At 39.3% G+C, this 20,391-nt stretch overlaps 1 protein-coding gene across 7 annotated transcripts in view; it reads left to right on the top strand.

Annotated features, from left to right (window-relative positions):
• NT5DC1 (5'-nucleotidase domain containing 1) overlaps nt 1–18,603 on the top strand; it is a 132,451-nt gene extending 113,848 nt beyond the window's left edge. Inside the window, exons 10-15 of one of the 7 annotated variants that reach the window (XR_011149944.1) lie at nt 661–819; nt 1,321–1,346; nt 4,617–4,653; nt 6,908–7,076; nt 8,427–8,582; nt 18,362–18,443. Coding sequence is in view for 5 of the 7 variants with exons in the window: in XM_069010944.1 (XP_068867045.1) it covers nt 661–819; nt 1,321–1,346; nt 4,617–4,653; nt 6,908–7,076; nt 18,362–18,480 (510 nt within the window). In the remaining 2 variants the exon portion in view is untranslated. The other 6 variants (XM_069010946.1, XM_069010944.1, XR_011149945.1 and 3 more) reach the window with 6 other exon arrangements.
• The last annotated feature ends 1,788 nt before the right edge of the window (nt 18,604–20,391 follow it).

Genomic DNA, 20,391 nt, shown 5'->3' with positions numbered 1-20,391 from the left:
AAAATATTAAACTTTCTAGATGTAAACTTTCTGTATGCGTGGTTAAGCATTTCAGCAGCTTTGGGAAGAATCAGGTTGTAATCGGGAAATCTCCCTGAGGAAACAGATCATATAGATTAAAAGATGGCATCAGTGAAGACTAGGGCTTGGTTATTTTAAGTACAGGTCTGGATAGGTGAAAATGCCACTGAAGATGGTGTGACAACATTTTTCATAGTGAATAAATTCCTCCCTGGACACAGAAGATTTCTGAGTCACCGAGGAGTGCTTCATGTTCTCTGTTGTTTCCAGTGTAGTCTAAAACTTGTTCCAGTTTAGTGTATTTTCTTGGTACTCATTCCACTGCTTCCCATCAAGCTATTTCTGTCAGTCAAAAAACTCACACTTCCTTTTGCTGGTCCCAGTTAGGCATCCCTTTCCAATGCCCCTGGAGGGCAAGAGCAGGGAGCGTATGTGGGGCCAGCCTTTCCCTTATGGAGCTGGTTGAAGATAAAACCTCAAACTTGACATTAATATGATCTCTGCATGTCATGACCAAGTGTAAACATGGAGGAATTTTTATTAGGTCGTTTTAAGGCTCTTTTTCTCTCTCTGTGAAATACAGTTTGCTTGTGTTTTCCTCGAATACAATGAACTTCTAGTTTGCTTCTTCCCTCATAGGTTGTTTATTTTGGTGACAGTATGCACTCAGATATTTTCCCAGCTCGTCACTATAGCAACTGGGAAACTGTCTTCATCCTAGAGGAGCTTCTAGGGGACAAAGGTACAGTGCCTGCGAAGGCTGAATCTGAGCCCTTGGAGAAGAAAGGAAAATATGAGGTAAGGGTTCCTGCAGATGTTTCCTGGAACAGAATAAAATAAATTACAAAAAGCCTCATGTCACCTGCACTAAGAATGAACCTTCTTATCTTACCAGGGTGCTGGCAGCATCAGCATGCCCCACAGATGTATCCTCCTTGTCTTACCAGGAGGATGCCATTCTGTCCCAGCTCAGCAATGCATGGGTAGCACAGCACCTCTCCCTGGAGCTAAGCCATGGATCTCAAAAAAGGAGCTGTATGTGCTCTCCTTTAGCAAGAACCTTTGTAGTAACAAGATCCTGCCCTCCATCCCACAAGGAGAAATTTCATGCCCACTTATCACAAGTCCAGCGCCTGAACTCTGCTAAGTTCATGACGTTTCCCTGTGTGTTGAGGCCAACTGTAAACACAGACAAATTTTTATTATATTGTTTTAAAGGTTGCTTTCTCTGTGTGAAACATGGTTTACTTGTGCTTTCCTTATATACACAGAACTTTTAATTTGCTGCTTCCCTCACAGGTTATTTTGGTGACAGCTGTGCTCAGGTAAGAGGGACTGCTTCAAAATCTGGTCCAGTGCAGACTTACTGATAGTTATCTCAGATAAATAATGTGATTTTCAGGTTGATCACAGTTGGGAAGCAGGGCCTTAGCACTACTGTCACCTTTTAATTCTTCCACAGAAAGTGGAAAGTTACTATGGTTTATGCTTTCCTCTGCTGCCAAAGAGCAAAGTAGATAGGAAACAGCACTGAGATGGATGATGAGGCAGCATTCTACCTCCAGCATGTCCCATGTGGGTAGGAACTACAGCAAAGCTTCACTCTCTGTTTGGAGTGTCTCTTCATTTCATATGCTACTAAATAAATAGGTCATTTTCTTCTAATTGCAGCAAGATACATTTGCTTCTCACACTTTGTTTTGTAAAGCACTAAACTCTATTTTTCTTTTAAAATAATTACTCTTTGTGATTAAAAGTTAACTTACCAATAGAAAGATTTGGGGGATGCTTTTATACTAGGTATGTTTTTAATCCAAGTGTTGTAAAAGATCTGGTTTTAATGGAGGAAAGGGTATATTCAATGGGACTAAAACAATATAGAAGTGCTATTTATATCTTTATTTTTTTAATAGATGTATCTCATATTTCCCCCCACTATTCTGATTTCTAAACTAAGGTCAGACAAAGATATTTCAGTTACTGAAATAAGGAAATGTATTCATTAATGTTCAGGGTTTTTCCTGGGTTGTAGAAAAACAAAAATGAAGACAAAATTTAATATACTATCAAAGAATGTGTTTCTCAGTAGGAAGGGGACGTGGGGGAGGAAGAGCTAGTAGCACTTCCTAGGTTAATACAATCTAATTTATGTAATTAGTGCTTTTAAAATAACTCATTTTCATCCACAAATTTGTTCATTCTCTGACTGGAGATTCTGCTGCATTGCTGTGTAAAACTTACATCTCTATGAGGTTTGGGGGATTTTGTTCAACATGGTTTCTTAAGCATGTTCAGTATATGCTTTTGAAGCACACATTTTTAAACAGACAGACAGGAAGTTGTTCTTTTCCTGGGACTACAAAGAGTAATGGATTGATGCGTTTCCAAGCCCACGATGACGATTTGGCTTTCCCTTGTTGCAACACCTCTGCTCGAGCACCTGCAAGATCCATCTTCTCTATCACAGCAGCTGTCAAGCAGCAAATTGAGACTTTTAGACAGGTGCTTGACATTTCACTGACACTGTAGCAGTCTTGATAAGAGCTTGCAGTATCTCAGGGAGACACCACCCCTACCACACACAGCCCCTGTTCGTTTACATCCGCTACCAGTGACAGCGAGCAAGCAAGGGAGAAATGAATCGCGTTGATTAAAGGAACCTGAACCAGGGGGGCCGTGGCAGGTCAGTGGTGTTATTTCATTACCATGCTGCTCACTGGAGTCTGAACAACAGGTCACATCCATATCTCTGCAGTTGACTGGACACTACTAACTTAACAGGACTAGTTCAAAGGGACTCCCTTTACAAGCCTATGAGAGTTTTATTTTCATTCCCCCAAGCAACTTCTCCCATTAACCCTTTGGTTAAGAAGGGAGAAAAGCCAATTCAAAGGATTGTACAAAGACAGGTGTTTTTGGAAAATTAGTCACAAATAGATTAGATTTCATCTGGTTAATCAGCCTTAGCATTCATTGGCAATAAAAAATACACTACTACTGTAGATTTTCTGTGCCATGCTGTGTGTGCAGAGAGGGACTGAAAACTTAATACACGATGTAACTTTCAATTCTATGACTCTTTACAAAATACTATTAAAGTAATAAAGTATCGCTTTAATTGGCAATTGCATGTTTCACAAAGAAATGACAAAAATCTGGTTTTAGTTGTTTGACTGGTGTTTCATCACTAGCAGGGAGAGGGGAAGAAAACAACCTCCTCACACACAAAGTTGGAGACTTATAATTTCCATTTTCATTTGCAGTTTTTGTCTTTTCCCTTCAATTAAATGAATTACATAAGCCAGATACACATAACTGTGAAATTATGGTAACAACTGCAGTTCTTTCAAGTACATGAGTCATAACCAAATAAGCAAGAGAATAGCAAACTAAACACTATTTATGTAGTTACTTGGCTTCTAAGTAAATTGCAGCATGCAGGATGAATAAAAATATGAAGCATTGTGTTGAAACAAGATTTCCCCCCCCCCTCCCAGAATTGGGGGTTGGTTTGTTTGGCTGGAGGCTTTGGTTTTGCATTCTGTTCTTTAAATGCGTGATCAGTTCCATCAATGAACACTCAAAGGAAAACTGGAATTTGTCCCAGGATTTCGAGGAAAATTATTACAGAGGAGCTGTCAGTGTGTAAAAAACCTTGGGCTATATGAATGAATGGAGCAGAAATCAAAGAATTAATTGGTGGATATAGACAATAATTTTGTAGTTAGAAGGGAGAACTTAATTTTTACAATATTGCCTAGTGACTGGTTCTTTGTAGAGGCCAGGGCTGTTATCCCCCCGAATTTCCATTAACTCCCTTGGTGTGACAATAGACAAGGCTGTTTACTTTATGCCTTTTGTCTCTGTTTGTCTCATTATTCCTGATCATCTGACACAAATCTAACAGTACTTTTAGGAAAAACCTGATGGGCTGTGTGAAGCCTGGTGAGTTAAAGCACCCTGAAGTGCAGCACATTTTATTTTACGTCTGCTTATACTGATCCCTGTTGTAGTTTAGGTACAATGATCATGGGTGAAATGTTTTATATTTGCAGGATGTGTAGGAGGGCAGGTTCTGTGCAACAAAATTCAGACCAATGGGTCAGTTGTCCATTTGCACATCCAGCATGGGTGTGTTATTCAGGGACAGCCATTGTTGTGGCCAGCACAGCTGTGCTGACAGAAACATCTCAAATACTTACTGTTACACCAGCAAAACTGTATTTTGAGCATTGATTTTTTTTCTGGCATCAAGAGTCAGTGGTGGTGTTACTACCTCAGCACAAAGCATACAATCATCAGTACCATCAGTCATACTGGATGCAGTAAAGTATTCCTCATGCTCTGTGCTTGGTACAAAGGTGATGGCATAGATGGCAAATCTGCATCTAAATAAAGCCCTTAAACATACTAACAGCTTGATCTTTCACTCCTGTCTCCTTTATGTCTTTCTTTCTTTCATCTCTTTACCAAATGTAGAAAAACTTCAGAGCTCGGCTCCTTGCTAATTTGTATTTTAGAAAGGTCATTTGTAAGCTGACAAATCAGTGTTAGCCAAGGGTCCTTTTAACAGATTCTGTCTATTTTGTTAACAGGCCCTATTTGTCTGCAGTTAGCAGAGCAAATGTGATAGTAAGTATTGCAGGTGTTTTGACTTTGTGGAAGGCCCTGGAACTTGGGGATTTCTGGTACCATCCCTATTTCCCTGAAGTATAGATGTTTTCTCTGAGGCTTTGTACCCTCATCTGACACAATCAACATCTGACCTGCTGCTGTCTGACCAATATGCCTGAGAGCAAACCCGTATGCTTGGGGGATTTGCATGAGAAAGAGGGATTGCTGGGCACTTTCCAGGATCTACTGTCCTGCTGTGAGAGCAAATTCTGTGTCTGGGGACTGCAGGAGTGGCTGGTGCATCTTCCAGAGCTCCTCAGCCCCACTGCTGGGCATGTGCCTCCAGACATGCGAGTAGCCACAGTAAGAGGAGACTTTTGCTTCAGTTCACAGATGTACAGATTCATGGTATGTGGTCTGTCCTTCACTGCAGGCTATGATGTGTGCTGCATGCAGATGAGATAAGGACGTCTTCAGGGCATCAGTTAGGGATGGAAGGAGGACCTATATCTGATATTTCCTAGGGATGTGGTCAAAGTTTTGACTGCTCTTTCCAGATTTGAAGTCAAGATTTAGCTTGCCAGGCCTGCCCTATCATGTGGAGATAAGCCAGTAAAAAAATGATGTGAGTTCTCTATCAGATGACTTGATGACAAGTCTCATATCTAACTGGGTTTGGTTTTACCAAGGGCTAGGACTGTAAATCCAAAATGTAACTCCCTCCTCCTTAATAAGGAAGAAATTCTCACCGTAGAATCAAACTTCTGGAAAAATCAGTTCATTTCCTCAGGTTGCATTTTTAGTTGTCTACTGAACTAACCATCCATTTCAGAAAGCAGAACCCTCACATTTTTTCTCTTGTCAATAAACAGGGCCCTGTCTTTTGTGCAAATGCTTATGTGGGCCAGTACTGGGGTTGTTGTTCTGATTAATCACCTGAACAGCTGTAACAGCCTTAAAGTTTTCTGCATCTGTCATCCAGCTGGCAAACAGGTTTTAATTCATCAGAGCATCTACACTTAATTATAACTGATGTAAAGTCTTGGGATTTGCATAGAAAGATAAGATATGGTGTAAAAAAAAAAAAAATAAAGTAACATGCTGTCCCTTTGTGTAAGGCACAAAAAAAAAAGCCCCAAAAACCCCGCAAAAAAAAGCCCAGGACTTCAGGTAAATGCTTATTTTGAAACAAAAGATAGGAGGTTTTTTCCAACTTATTTATATCAGAAGACAGAAATTAATATCTCCATTTGTTGAAATCAGTACTTCTTCCCCACCCCCAGCCATGCTCAGAGGAAAAACTGTAACTCAGACTCAGGGAAAGAGTGGCTCTGTGTTTACTGGTGTCATCTGTCTGGCTGCATCCACCGCTTCCTTTTGATGAAAAGATACAGGCCTCTGTCATAAACACCAGCAGATTCTCAAAACTGTTAGGAGAGGGGTTAAATGGAGAATAAAGTACAAAAGTTCACAAACCTGGAGGCACACGCTATGGTATCTGTTCTGTGTTCTGCAGGTCTGAGAAATTACTTTGGACACAAATGACTTTAACAGATTTTCTGTAGCACAGTTTTGTTTCCCATTTTTTCCTCTTTCTGTAGATGTGTCCTAGCATTTTTTTTCTGATTGCTCATGGCAGTATATAGCAGGCTTCAAGATGAACTGGTAAAAAATCAGTTTTCCCAATGCTGCTTCAATGCTTTCTTTAAAGCATAATTAATCTAGATGTTGTCTGAAAATATACATTAAAAAAATTAATATTCTACAATTTTCTAGGCAACGGACTGTCTCTCCATGGATTCGGTGGCTCTGTTTTCACTCATTCCTCAGCTCAGAAACAGATAACACAGGTGGCATGATGCATTCTTTGCAGTTACTCCACCTAGCACCAGGAAGCTCCTTTTCCCCCAGGAGGAGGTCCCAGCTGTATCACAGCCTCTCCAGCAGTGAAGGGCAGCAAGAAATTCACACTATCAAAAACAGAAAAACAGGGAAAACAGAAGGAGTTTTCTTACAAGGTTTAAAAAAATGTTTAAAGTTAACTTTTTATGTCCTAGGGAATCCATAAATTGTATAAACAGGAACTTGGGGACTTAGGGGCAGAAGATTGCTATTGTCTTTATATTTTAAAGCCACATTGCTCCTGAGATACAATATAGGTTTCCCAGAAAATCAGATAAACACTAGAGTTCCTTAAACTAATGCTTGTGGATGAATAAAGAAGTTTTTTTGGTTTTTTTTAAGCTTACATATTTATTTATTTTTCTTTCAGGAAGATCAGCTCAAAGTTCCTTACTTTGTGTCTAAACAGTGGGGCTCTTTCTTCATGGACAGATTGCCAGGCCTGGAAAATGCAGAGGAAACCTTAGTTCACACGTGGTCCTGTAAATGTATTAGCACTTACAGCACTATTGCAATCCCTAGTCTGGAAGCAATAGCAGGTAAAGAAGATGTTTGGTTTGGTTTTATTTTCTAATGAACATGTAGTATTCATAGTAAATTTGTAGTGCTGTAGATCTGGTTTTGAGATTACATGTATCTAAAATATGTTCAAAATACTCTGTTCATATGATGCAACACTTAGCATTAGTGACTGATTACTTTGATGTTTGTGCTTTTAGTTGTTGCCTGATGCACCAGGGTTTTGGTTTGTGTCTGCAAATACTAGATGTTTAATTGATTCTCTGTTAGAGATAGGGTGCAACATTTACCAGACTGTAGATTAGTTCCTGAGCTTGGTCTGGACTTCCCCACTGTGTTTTGCTGTTTCTACTTTCAGTGGTGAGTTGCATTTGAAAAAAGCAATGTGCAAAGCTTGTTACACTTCCCCTATCAGCTCACTGTAACTTTGCAACTGCAGTACATACCAGTGGATTACCAAGTGGTGGTGAAGACCTCCATGCGCTCAATCTACCATTTTGCATTACTGAACTTTGTCAATACCCATACCTAAAGGAACAAACAAACCATTAAATGAGTGAAGAACACAGCAAGCATTTACTTTACTAACCCCTCTGTTCAGTGTCTGTTGCCTGCTTCATGCATAAGACAGGGGAATAAAAGGTTTGTTGCAAGAGAGCATTTCAGGCTTGCCCTGCAGTGACTTCAACAGCAGGACATGTGGTAGACCTTTTCTTTGCAACCCTATTTTACACGTGTACTTACACTGTAGGGATATCTCAAAACAGAACAATCATAGAGTGCCACAATTTATTTATGCTTCTGGTGTTTGCCATTTTGCAGTCTATGTCAGTCTAAAGGGACAAAGCCCAAATATACCAAGGGAAAATGCCAACAGAAAAGATAACTTTTGTAAAACTCCTATCTAATAATACTTTTTCCAGGGTTATAGTGTGGCTTGCTTTGGAAGTGTTGGCCAAGAGAGAACACATCAGTCAGCCACAGTCTGAAAGTCTGCCTCCCAGCCAGCTTCCCCCCAACCACAGTTCAGTTTAAAGGACAAGCAAGGGCTCTCAACCACAAATGTACCACCAGCTTTCCAGCTGCAGATGAAAGGGTGAGAACCAGAAAGGCATATCTGAGCAGTTAGTGAGTAGGATAGCTGCCTGTCATCAGCAGTGGAGCTCTTGCAAAGCCTGTTTCTCCATTAGGAGGGACACGGTGTGCTGTCCCTTGCTTCATTGAACCAGCGCTGAGGCAGGGGGTCATGTCTGTGAAAGTTAAACCCCAGTGCTAAAGGACAGGGGAGGGATAATGTTTTAAATGTGCAGCTGTGCACCAGACAGCAGACTCAAAGGTGAAGGTACGAGAACATCTCTGCTTTCTTACAGAGAGAGGTATTTCTTGTTTGCTTGTGCGGAAGAGCAGATGTTCATTATTATGGATGTTGAGGAATTCCTGACTCCTCTTGAATACCTGTCTGACTCCTGTCACAGCAAGCTGTGAGAACCCCTGCTTTGCCAAGCCCTGAAGATTTGGCTTCAGTTGTAAGTCATATCTTAGCTGCAGCTATTTGGGAATAACTAGCTAGAAGAGATTGAAACGGGTTATGCGAGTTTGATGCGCTGCAGCTTTTCCTTTTGTATTCATCTACTTTAATTACCAGCAGAGGACTTTCCACTGCCAAGCTGCAAAAACACAGGCCTTTCCTCAAGATCCCCTGAGCCCAAGCGTGCAGCCAGACTGCCACCATGCTGACCACATGAAACCAGCTCCCAGCCAGCAATGTGCTGACTGTGTGAGCTCAACTCCGGCTGGCTCAGCCTTGGCAGCACTTGGCTCAGCCTGACCCAGCCAAACAAGCTGCCACTTCACTGGAAGTGTGCTGCAGCCTCCTATGAGCTGGGGATTGACAAGGGCTTCTCTTCCAACAATGTCTGACCTGGCTTTTGTACGCCTATGTGAGCAGTAGTAAGTGCCACGTACAAGTCAGGATCCCAACAGCTTGTGATCTGCAAAAATATTTGGTGAAATGCAGAGGATTGCTGCACTGCTGATTTGAGATTGATTCTTGTCATTTGGCTGCAACAAGTATCTGTGCATAAAGAACAGCTTAGTGTACTTCTCAAGACACATTGAAAAAGATTATTCCAAAAACTATTCAATGTTACTCAGTACTAGCAATGTTTTACAAAAATAACTCAGTTTTCATCAAAATTCTTATGAGAATTCTTTTCAGAGCATTATCAGAAATTACCTTGGTAATAAAACCCTTCAAGCCTGTTTGCTTTCTTTATATTTTTTTTTAATCAAGGAAATATGTAAAAAAATTAAAAATAAGCTGTACAACTGAATTGAGAAGTTGGCATAGAAACAACTCTGACAGTTCTCTTTTTTCACCAACCTGTTGAAAGTTTGGTGCAGGTGCCTTCTGATAGTTTCACCTGAAGAATTTATACATTAAACTAAAGGGAATGATCTGAGAGTTACCAAAGAGCATTGTAGGAAAAGGGTTTCATAGGGAATGCTGCTGTTGGAGTTTTTGTCCAAAGAGTTCAAAGATGCATTAGAAGTTCTGAACTTGAATCTCACCTCTGGCAAGGAGGGTGTTACTGGAATTGCAGACTATTGCACCACAGCTCATCATCTAAACTCCCCTGAGAGTCCCTGAAGAGAATGTGGCATTTTCCTTGTGCATGAAAAAGTATATTTCATTTATTGTTAAAATTGCCCAAAGAAGACCTTCTGCAATACTTTCTGTGTACTTCCCTCAGTTTGGAGTGGAAATCAGATAAAGGTTATACTGACACTACATGGTTAATTCTCCTATTCTACATGCCTCATTCGCAAATCCATCTGTTTCTCCACTTTTCTGCTATTGAGTCTCTCCTCATTTACAGCTCCCTTACAGATTTTGACCATTTTAAAGCACAATGATATCATAAGATAGATTTTCCAAACTGGGATCCATTACCGTGGGAATGTTACTTTAGAGCTCCCATATGGAAATTAAAAGGTGGAGGGGTCTCTCTGAAAAATGAAGTTTTGCATAAACCACAGTTTCTAGTACATCCTTCTCCCCTTCAGAAGGTTAGGTATGAGCCAAGTAGAGGAGGATTCTCTTTCCTACCTGAATAATCTGAACTTTACCTTCAAGGATAGTGACCACTACCGGGTGACCATGTGATCACATTTCCAGATCCCCATGTTAATAATTGCATTTCCTGCATCATATAGGTATTCCAACAATAATTTCAACAATTTCAAAAATACTGTTTCAGACAGGTTTTTTGATTAAAAGTTCTTTGATCCCAAAATACAGTACACATATTTCAAGCTAATGTTTCACCTTTCAATCTCACTCTGTTTGGTATTTTTATAAAAGTCACACTTCAAAAAATTCCGTGAGGAGTTTTAGAGCTATGGGGGGAATTTTGGTAAGTTGTTCTTTTTTTTCTTCATTGCAAAGAAAAGGTTAAGAAAGTGGGCTCTAAATCGTAATAAGGAGAACATAAAAAACTTTTTTTCTAATTTCATTATTTTTAACCTAATGTTCTAAACTTGTCTCATAACCTCTGAATAGTGAAGTTTTTCATAGGATTAAAAACTACTGCAAGCAAGAATAGGAGATTGAGTGATGTTGCAGCTCAAGAGAATTTCATTTCAGAGAAGAATTAGTGCAAATGTAAATGTTTTATGGAGACAGAGTTCCTTTCACACTTTGGAGATTTGATAACCAAGCTTGTGTCATGCATGAGGATAATGCATTTTTTTAAATCTTGCGTGCAATATGAAGTCGTATCAAGGTTTGCCCATATGGCTGCATAAGTTTTTCTTCATGCCTGATTATTATTTCAATTAGCTAGAACAAGAGAAAAATCTCCATTATAGTTTACCAAAGCTGTCTCTTTAAAGATGCTTACAGATCTGTACCCTGCCATTTTCTGCGGGAGTTTGAGTCGCCAGCCTGCTTGCTGTATAAATATAATGATAAAATTGCCAGTGAACCATGACAAAGAAGTTCATGTTTCTGCTTAGAGCTGCAAATTATCTGCACAATGGAAAGCTCAAGGCAGCCGTGGCTGGGGCTCCAGAACCAGCAATGTGCAGGTCGCAGATACACAGGTCTGCCCAGCAAAGATCAACTATAAATTGCAAACTTCACACACCATCTTCCACATGTATTTTAAAGGTGAATGCCCTGGAGGAATCAACTGTTATCATGGAAGACATGAGTTTCAGTAAGCATGTAGCCATATACTGATTTCTATATCCTGAACAGCATCATTTGTAATTGTTGCTGAAGTGAAACAAAAAAACCCCTCATGTTTTAGCACATTAGTTCTATGTTTCTTCATTGACATTACATCACTTAAAATCAAATCCAACCCCTTTTAAAATTAAATCAGTCCTTGCTGTAACCAGACTGATAACTGTGCTCTTATTCAAATAATACAATAATACATAATTCCCTTAAACACATAGAACTATCTATATTATGCATTGCTAGTTATCAGTAACCTTTTATATTTAATGCCTTATCTCACAACGGTGCTTTTACTTGCCACATTCAGTGTAAGACTGATTCTATACAATAACATCTAAAGACTAAGTTTATCAAAATTCTTTGAGGATTTCAACTGCTTTGGGAATTTGCTGTTACAAACAATAGTTGCTACTACAAGGCCAAAGAGGTAATTTTTGTAATTAAACCTTTTATGCAAAAAAAGTATTCTTACGCCTGGTGAAAAATTGGTTTAAATACACAATAGCAACATTTTCGAGGTTTTCTGGTCCTGAGGTTTCATGTAAGGAAAAAAACAGATAACAAAAATAACTGACTAGAGAGAAGATATGTGTTCTGTATGTATAAGCAGCATCTTGATCTATGTGTCAGTTGAAAAGCATCAGATAATGTAAATCTGATTCATCTGTTCCAGGAAACTAGTTTCAATGTTCTTTTTTTAAGGAAGAAATAGAAAAACATGTCTAACACAACCAACAGATATAATCCATTTATTTTTTCAGCTAAAAAATACAGCTGAAACCAACCATAAACAGCATTTTAACCATAACAAATTATTGTTCAATAAATCAGGACTAGTTTATGAAAAGTCTTCAGGACCTAGTTACTTTCCAAATGGTCTGGGACCTCATCTTTACCACAGGATTTGACTACTTGATAATAATTTTCAGTGTAGAAAGGACAGTATTCACTGTATTACAGTTTGTTCAGGCTTTCCTTACTCCTACAGAAAGGTGTATTGACTTGTGCCCCAGAAGACCGTGTCAAATCATGCAGAACCCAAAAGATTACTTCCTAGCCAATAGCTGACAGAAATGTTCCTGCCATCGTTATTCTGCTCTATGAGATGTCAAAGTACAGCCACCTCGAAAAGATTAAAGGGAGAACTCATGAGCAACTCATTAGAAAAGGGGGAACCACTCAGTCATTTCTACTTTAAAGTTATCCTTCAACTCAGGCAGCATAATTTCATTTGCAGTCTGTAATTAAAGCTATAATTGGGTTTTGACTGGATCGCAGGCTTATGGGGTGGGTTTAGATTGACACTTTAAAAACCCTGGTTGTAATACAGTGTTGAGAATTTTTGAGTGTGAAAAATAGTGGAAATAGGTAAATCACCAAGTATTGAAAATACTTGTCTGACCAGGTTGAAATTTTACATAACCTGCAACCTCACATGTACAAAACACATTGCTGGAAGCATTTATGTACGCTGGATTGGTGCCTAACATATTCCCTCTGGATTAAGATGGACACACATGCACAAAAAACTATGTAGGCCTTGTCTTCATGTGTGTGTGTGTGTGTGTATTTTTATTTTAAGGTAAACAATGTTTGTCACCCATCCAGAGAAAAAATCAGGGAAAGGGGAAGAAAACATTCGTTTTACAAGAGAGGGGAGCATGATGAGATTAACCCATCTCATGAGTTTGGAGAGGAAGGTTGATCTTGGTGAGTTTACCTCAAAATGAAAGTAAAGGGGTGTATCATCTCTGCATTTGTCTTAATATAGCTCCTTTGCAGTCTCAAAATGCAACTCCTTTTGCTATCAATCAGAAATGCCTGTCAGCTCAAACAATTGCTTGTTTCTAGACTAACTTCTTCAGCCTCTTTCAGAAGCCCTTCCTCCTGCCCTGAGATCCAGAATGAGTCATTCACACAGAAATTAATTAACAGAACCCTGAAAGACTAACACCTCCTAGTAGTATCTTGGCATTATCTCAAGATTTTTTTTAGATTAAGTCTTCATCTAGAAATTTAAAAATATAGTCCACTATTTTCTTTTGATCAGTTCCAGATCAAGCAAAGAACCACACAGACCTATTTTCTTACAAGATCTTCAAAAACCACTGTTAAACTAAAACAAAAATGAGAGAAATTTCCCTCACGTAGAAGTAATGAGTTTTCTCATAAAAACCCAAAACAGCAAAGGAATTTCTAAGGCTTTCCTTCACTGCAGGCTCTTACCAGGCTCAGCTGCGAGTTAGTGCATGCCTTGTGCACAGCTGTTTTGTTCAGGAAGGGGTCAGTGGTCTCTTGGCCATAGGGTAGACCCAAGGTAATGTGACTTGTTATTCCCAAGATAATTGCAGTAAAACTGCACGCCACGAGCAATCGCAGCAGCCACGATGGGACAGTCATTCCATTTCCCCAGGCACTCATCCATCTGCAAAACCCTGGTAGTGGAGCTGCTGCTGCACATATCCCTGCAGTTTGCCACTTGGGCTTTTTCCAGTGGCACTGTCTTCTGTTTTAGATACCACAGAAGAGTAACCAGTGGCAAACCTCAGTGGCACTGAAGCTCTTGCTCAGGCCAAGCTCAGGCCACAAATGTCTGCTGGCAGTGCCACAGGCATGATCTCCAACCAATACACCTGTGTTGGCAAAAGCTCTTTTGTAAGTGCAATTAATGCAGGAAACCTGCACTTTTACTGAGACTGATTTTAGTCTTTATTCCTACCTGCCTAGGGGTAAACTGCACTGGCTCATGTCACCAACTATATCCAAACCCAGAAGCTTTCTCCTGTGGAGCATACCGATACTGAGGAGTCCCCCTTTCCCAGACAACACCGCACAGATACTCTCCTCCTCTCCAACTTTTGAGTTATGGAGTATGCAGACAGCAGCAATGACTTTCATGTAACTGACAGAAGGAATGCTTTCCTCGTGCTGACTTCACTCTTTTGGGAGCTTTGCTTTAGTACAACAAACATCTGACCTCCTGTTCAGGAAAATCAGCCTTAGAAGTTTTTCTAAAAATAACTACTATCAGATAAATCTACTTGTGACCTTGGGTTTTTTTCTTTCTGCCTCTAGTACGCTCTCTCACATCCTGAGCTTCTAGTGCAAGTGCTGCTTTGACTGTTACAAAATAGAGATGGGTCAGGAGATAAAAACATTTAGTATTTAAGAAAAAGCAACACCTATTACAGGTTACCAACAGACTGGCAAGTCAGGTCACTCGAAGGCACAGCCAAACTGGTGAGTTCCCTGCAGCAATTGTGCGTACTCCACTGCTCAGAAATAATTATTAGGAGTTGTTATCATTAAGAAATCAATATTTTCTTTCAACAGCGACTTTGAAATACAAAGAAAGATTTATTATAAAGCTTCTAAGCCAGCATTAATTATGGAAAATCCTGTAAAAGCAAAAGAATTTATACTAGCTGATGGTTTGCCCTCTGCCCCTATAATTGCCTCACCTGGATGAGATGTAAGATAGGGCTCTGCTTGTGTTTTCTGAAATTTGCCACAATTAAGCAGTTTAAAGATTTTTTCAAACTTGGGTATCACTAACAAGGTTGTAGTTCTCTTCCTTGTGCCTTTTCCTTGGTGATAATCAGGAGGATATAGTTGGATTCACTTAAGAACATAACCCTGCTGTTTACTAGGAGGCTTCTGCAGCATCTGGCGCCAGCCCTGCTCACTGGCAAGGAGCAGACCTCGGGGTGGGAGAGGGAGTTCTGCTTTCTGTAGAGCTTCTCACTCGTCATGAGGAGATGCTGCTGTGGTGTCATGATGAAAAAATGTTGGCTTTGCTTTTGTTGGTCAATACTGGAAAATGATTCCTGACATTTCTCCTGTGTATTTTGGGAGAAATCTGTTTCAGTCGTGGACTGTGCTTTTAATAGAAAAACAATGCCATCCAGCTAAAGTGCTTAGTTAAGGTTTTATTTGTTTAATGTATTGGTTTGTTCAAGGAAATGTTAAAAAATTAGACTACTAAGTTTATCAAGCAGGCCTGTGTCTGGATTAAATTAAAATTGTCTTCCCTTCAGTTACTCAAATACTTTCCTGATCACTCATTGAGAATATTACATTTTCCCTTCTTCTTGTGGTTTCTCTTTTCTTGCTTGTGGGTGGAACTCCAAGTCTTCCTCTGATAAAAGCTTGTGGCATTCATTTAGCTTGCAAAACTAAGAGCACAGCACATGAGACAGTGAGATGTTGTCAGCTTTGTAACTATGATATAAATCCATCCATAACTCCTAAGTACATGCATGGATATGGGTATACATAAGCATCAGAACACAATGTTGTAATTAATGTCACTTAATACCTGGATCTGGATAACTGGAACACAGTAACTGACAGTAGTTACTGTTCAAATATCATCATTATTTTGTTCACACCAGGGCTGCTGGAGGTCCTGTAAGGGAGATAGGGCAGGGCAAGAGCTCTTCTGAGCTCAGGCTGAGGCATATAACCTGTGAGGGTTGCCCAAGCCTCATGGGAAATGCTAATAACACTGAATGGTCGCCCTAAAGGAAACCAGTTTTCATCACTCACTTGCACTCAGGTTGGTGTGGGAACACAGAAAAGAACAGGACAGGAATTCGGGACAATACATGTAGTAACTGGCATTTCTGTGGATCTAGGACCCTCTATACTCCTCTTGGACCACTTGGGGCCCTCCATGTCCGATTTCTAGGAGTCTTTGGCTCTTAAAGTGAATATCTTGCTTGTCTTGGGTAAAAAAAAAAATAAAATTAGTCTGGGTAGAGTTACCTAAGAATGATAGAAAAATTCTGGGACTGTGATTATCAAGCAGTTGGGTAGAGTCAATTAGTTCATTCTTCCAGTCTCAGGCTGTTTAGTTCAAGTCTGTTCAGGGTTTTTTAGGATAGTGGCAATATTGGCTGAGTTTTGTGCTGGATTCATTATCAGCACAGTTTAGGACTCGTTACAGCTTTGCTGTCAAATTGTAACTTTGAGAGGACTACATATCTGCCCCCTGCCTAATTTACGACTCTCCATCAGGGTTAGATGAGAAGTGGGTGCCAAGATGCAAAGGTCTACCACCACAGGAGCAGCTGTGAGCATGCACAGTAGCAAACCCTGAAGAATTTACTGGGAAAAAAACACTAGGAAAGCAACAACTTGGAAATAAGCAACTATTTTTTTTCCCAAGATTGCTTTATTATCAAATACTGTCTCTTTTTTTTCTTTCATGCTTTTGCAAAATGGATATGGATATTTTTTAGTCATTGCCCAAAGTCAGCTTGCTGAGACTAAAGCAATATTTAAATTGATAGACTGGGGTGTGAATAAATAAAAATGTGATTATTCTTTTTTGGAGCCTTTTGCATTGTATATAGAATGGTTTGGGTGTCTAAGCTGATTATGTAAAGCTAGTTTATCAGGAAATATCAATGAAATTACCATTTTGATCCAGCTGGTTCTTTCCCTCAGCAATAAGCAACTCTGTGGCAAGTCTGCCCCATTTGTGGTGCTCTTTGATTAAACTGCTCTTGGGAGATTCCAGACTGCTAGACTATTAAGCTAGTAAAAGCTTTTTTGTGAAAGTAACTGTATCACATTTAATTTTTATAGCTTGTAAAGATATTTGGAACTATTTGTTTTCTTTTTCAATTTATTTTGTAATTTTTGAAACCTTTGTGTTAAACTGAGCGTCATAAATAGACTCAGCAGCCAGTAAATCCATTGGGCCTTCTGCATACTAGGAAAACATCTGCCTGTTCTGCCGTGCTCACAACAAGCTCCAGAGATTTCCCTGACTCAGACAAAATGAGAAAATTAACTTCTTTGACAAGCTAAAATCACCCACCTAAATAATTCTCTTACAATTAACTTTCTTCCCATTCCTACTTTATTCCAGCCTCTATCTGCTTTTTCAGCTTGATCTAAGTACTCATTTGCTTGCTGTATTATGTTTAATACGGGTTTAAAGCTGGATGCTGTCCTGGTGTCTGCCTGCGAATCGCTTGTGAGACAGAACTGGACTTCCTGTTGTTTGTGCCGAAACTATTAAAATTGTGGGTTTCTGTTTCATAAAAGCTGCTGAATGGGAAAAAAAAAAAAATGCAGCATGTAGTGACAGGATTTCTCATCCTCAAATTTAGTCCAAATTAAAAATAAAATTTGCAATTAATAACTTATTGTACAGATAAGTATAGATTATTATGAGTAATAGCTTTTATGCTTTACTTAGGTTCTAAACAGACAACCTGGAAAGGAGGTAACCCTGTTTGGAGGGAGGTTGGTTTGTTTGTCTTTTCATTTATTGGAAAGGGAATTGTTTCTTGAGCTTAAGTTTTATTTATATGGTTTTTTAATTTGGTTTCTTGAACTTTGAGTACGAGGTGAGCACGGGAAGTATCAGTTTTCTGGCTGTGAGGGTGGGTGGGTCACTGTTGGCAGCAAAGACTTTTTAAAAAGTTACAGAAAAGAAAGCTTTGACTGTTCAGAGCTATTTTAATGCATTCAGTGTTCTTTACAGACTGGAAGTGATGAGTACATCAAGTTACAAGTGCAGATTTCTAAGAATGCTTGATACAAAATGATGTTGTTAACACTGGACTGCAAGAAGGTCTAAGAGCATGTGCCTTTGGGGAATCTTGCTTCAACAGCCATGAAAACCAAAAAAGGAACTGATTCTTTGTTTTAAACATAGCCCTCTTATGAGTAGATTGCTGAGGTAAAAGAAAAGGGTAACAAATTGAAGAACTCAAAGGTGCACTGGAAGAAAAACTGCATCTAGGCTCAATGAAGATTTTTTATTAGCATTTAAGCATTAGTTCAACAATTTCTCTGACTAGCATTATTTCAGCAATCAAGGAACTGAATATCCTTTACTGCAGTTGAATAAACTCTGAAAGTCAATCCCTTGAACAGCTGAAGATGTCAAATAAATGCGTAATCATGCAATCTGATTGAACTCTGATGCTGGTGAGCAAACAGCTCAAGGTTTTAAGAAGTACTGCTATTCACCACAGGCTTATTTTTTTATGTAATGCAGACTGTGTTGCTAATCAGATGTGGTATGTTTCTGTCTTGCAGATTTACCGCTGGATTACAGATTTACACGATTTTCCTCAAATAGTTCAGCAACTGCTGGGTACTACCCAAGCCCTCCAAGAGCACTGCTGCCAAATGAGGACTCAATGACGATGAAATAGGTTGTTGGCTTTTTCCTTAAATAACCCTGTGGCCCTTACTTAAACTGCTATCAAATGCTAATTGGTGAAAATGCTGTGTGATGCTTCATAAAATAGTGATGGATTAAAGCAGACTCCTGTGTAGACTTGTGTTTCACTTGTTTCTCTAGTCCAGCCAGAACAGGTGAGCAATGCATCCTTCTCTCTGTCTTCTGACCACCATTACCTTTCACGAAGTGCAGTTGGCTTTTTCCATGCCCTGCCCACAGCCTTCAGGAGAAATGTAATAGTAATAGCTCATCCCAAGTTACATTCTACATTTTTGAGGACATTTTAGCTGCTATTCCTATGTAAGGTGATGCCGTTGCTACCATAAGCCTCAGGAAAGACACAAACCAGACCCTCAGCCATATCTCATTTAACAGTTACCTTGGACAGCCCAGGTTATCACCATAGACCCATGTTTTGCAGGCTCTGAGGAATTTATTCTCCCACTTTAACTGTTCTTGGAGATGGAGAAAGACTGAGTCCTAAAGAGAAAGATCATCATACTCAAAGAGGGATTTGAATGACATTTAGGCAACTAAGTGCAGACTGGTAATTCTTAAAGCCTTTATCATACTCTGTATTCCTGAAAATGCCAGACCATTCTTCAGGCATAAGGTTCCCTACATGTCTTTTCCTCCTTTAGTCTTCAGTACCTCAATCATCAGAGCTCTTCTGCAGAAGGAGGGAAACCTGCATACAGTTCCCTTCTCTGGAGTGGATTCAAACCCACATTCTTCACCTCCCTGGGAAAACCTCCCAAGAGTAGGAAAGATATGGCAACCAGCCATCTTTGCAAAGTACAGCCTCAGCCAGGACTGAAGGCATGAACTCAAAATACGTGCTTTTTTACCTGCTTATTTAAGCAGCAGGGCTCCTGTTTTCTGTGGATTTAGTTCCAAAGACCTGTTCTCCAGCAGTTAGGACAGGGAGCCCCCAGTAACTAACACAGGTGAGCAGATGCAAAAACATGTCAAATATTTGTTTAGTCAGCAGTTTTGTCACACTAGGATGGCATAATTTTGGCTAAATTCCCCTCAAACTTTAAAGAACAATAAACAGAAACTTAATTTTCTTGTTTCCAAGGAAAAGAACTCCTTTTGCTAGGCCTAGATGATTACTATAATGGATTTAGGTTATATTAACACTTAACTTGTGTCACCACAGCTTACTCTATCTTTGTGGCTTCACCAGTTAAAATATTTTGTGTCAGAATCAGACACAAACACCTCATTTTAGAGATACCAGCCTCAGTCTGCATATCTTTTTCCTGCCTTTACATAGAATGTTATTTTTACATTCTTGTGGACCAGTATACTTGCAAGTAATAAACAACATTTCCAAATTAGCATTAAGCATTGGTTTATTGAAAGGGAAACATAAAATAAATGGGGACAAAATTAAGAAAAACTTCAAAGTGGATGAGGAATGAAAATGAAAGTGCCATTCTCCTCCTCATAAACTATAGACTGAAAATACTTAAGATGGTAACAGTTAGTAATAGTTGAATTTGGAAATTTTTTAATTCACATCAATGTCTTCAGCAGCAAATCTGGGTCACTACAGTGCTATGATTTGTATTAAGGAGAGAGATAACCAGATTAAAATCCCAGATTCCTGATTACAGCATCATTGAAATTCTAGCCTGAATCAAGTAATCTTCTGCAAATAATTTCTAACTAATTTGTGCTGCAAACCCATATTGTGTACCCTCACACTTCTTTTGTTACAAATTTGGAACTGATTTTTTTAGGTTGGGGATTTTTTTCTTGATTTTCTAAAGAAAACTAATGAATTGTTATGGAAAATCAGACTGAAAATCTTCTAAGTCCTTGGGTCCTGGTGTCTCAGTGGAGAAGCAGTATTTTTTTAAATGGGAAGGGGGCA

Source organism: Aphelocoma coerulescens, chromosome 3 (assembly GCF_041296385.1).
Source record: "Aphelocoma coerulescens isolate FSJ_1873_10779 chromosome 3, UR_Acoe_1.0, whole genome shotgun sequence".
Classification (NCBI taxonomy): Eukaryota; Metazoa; Chordata; class Aves; order Passeriformes; family Corvidae; genus Aphelocoma; species Aphelocoma coerulescens.
The sequence above is the reverse complement of the archived record's forward strand: the minus strand, read 5'-3'. Positions and strand labels throughout refer to the sequence as shown.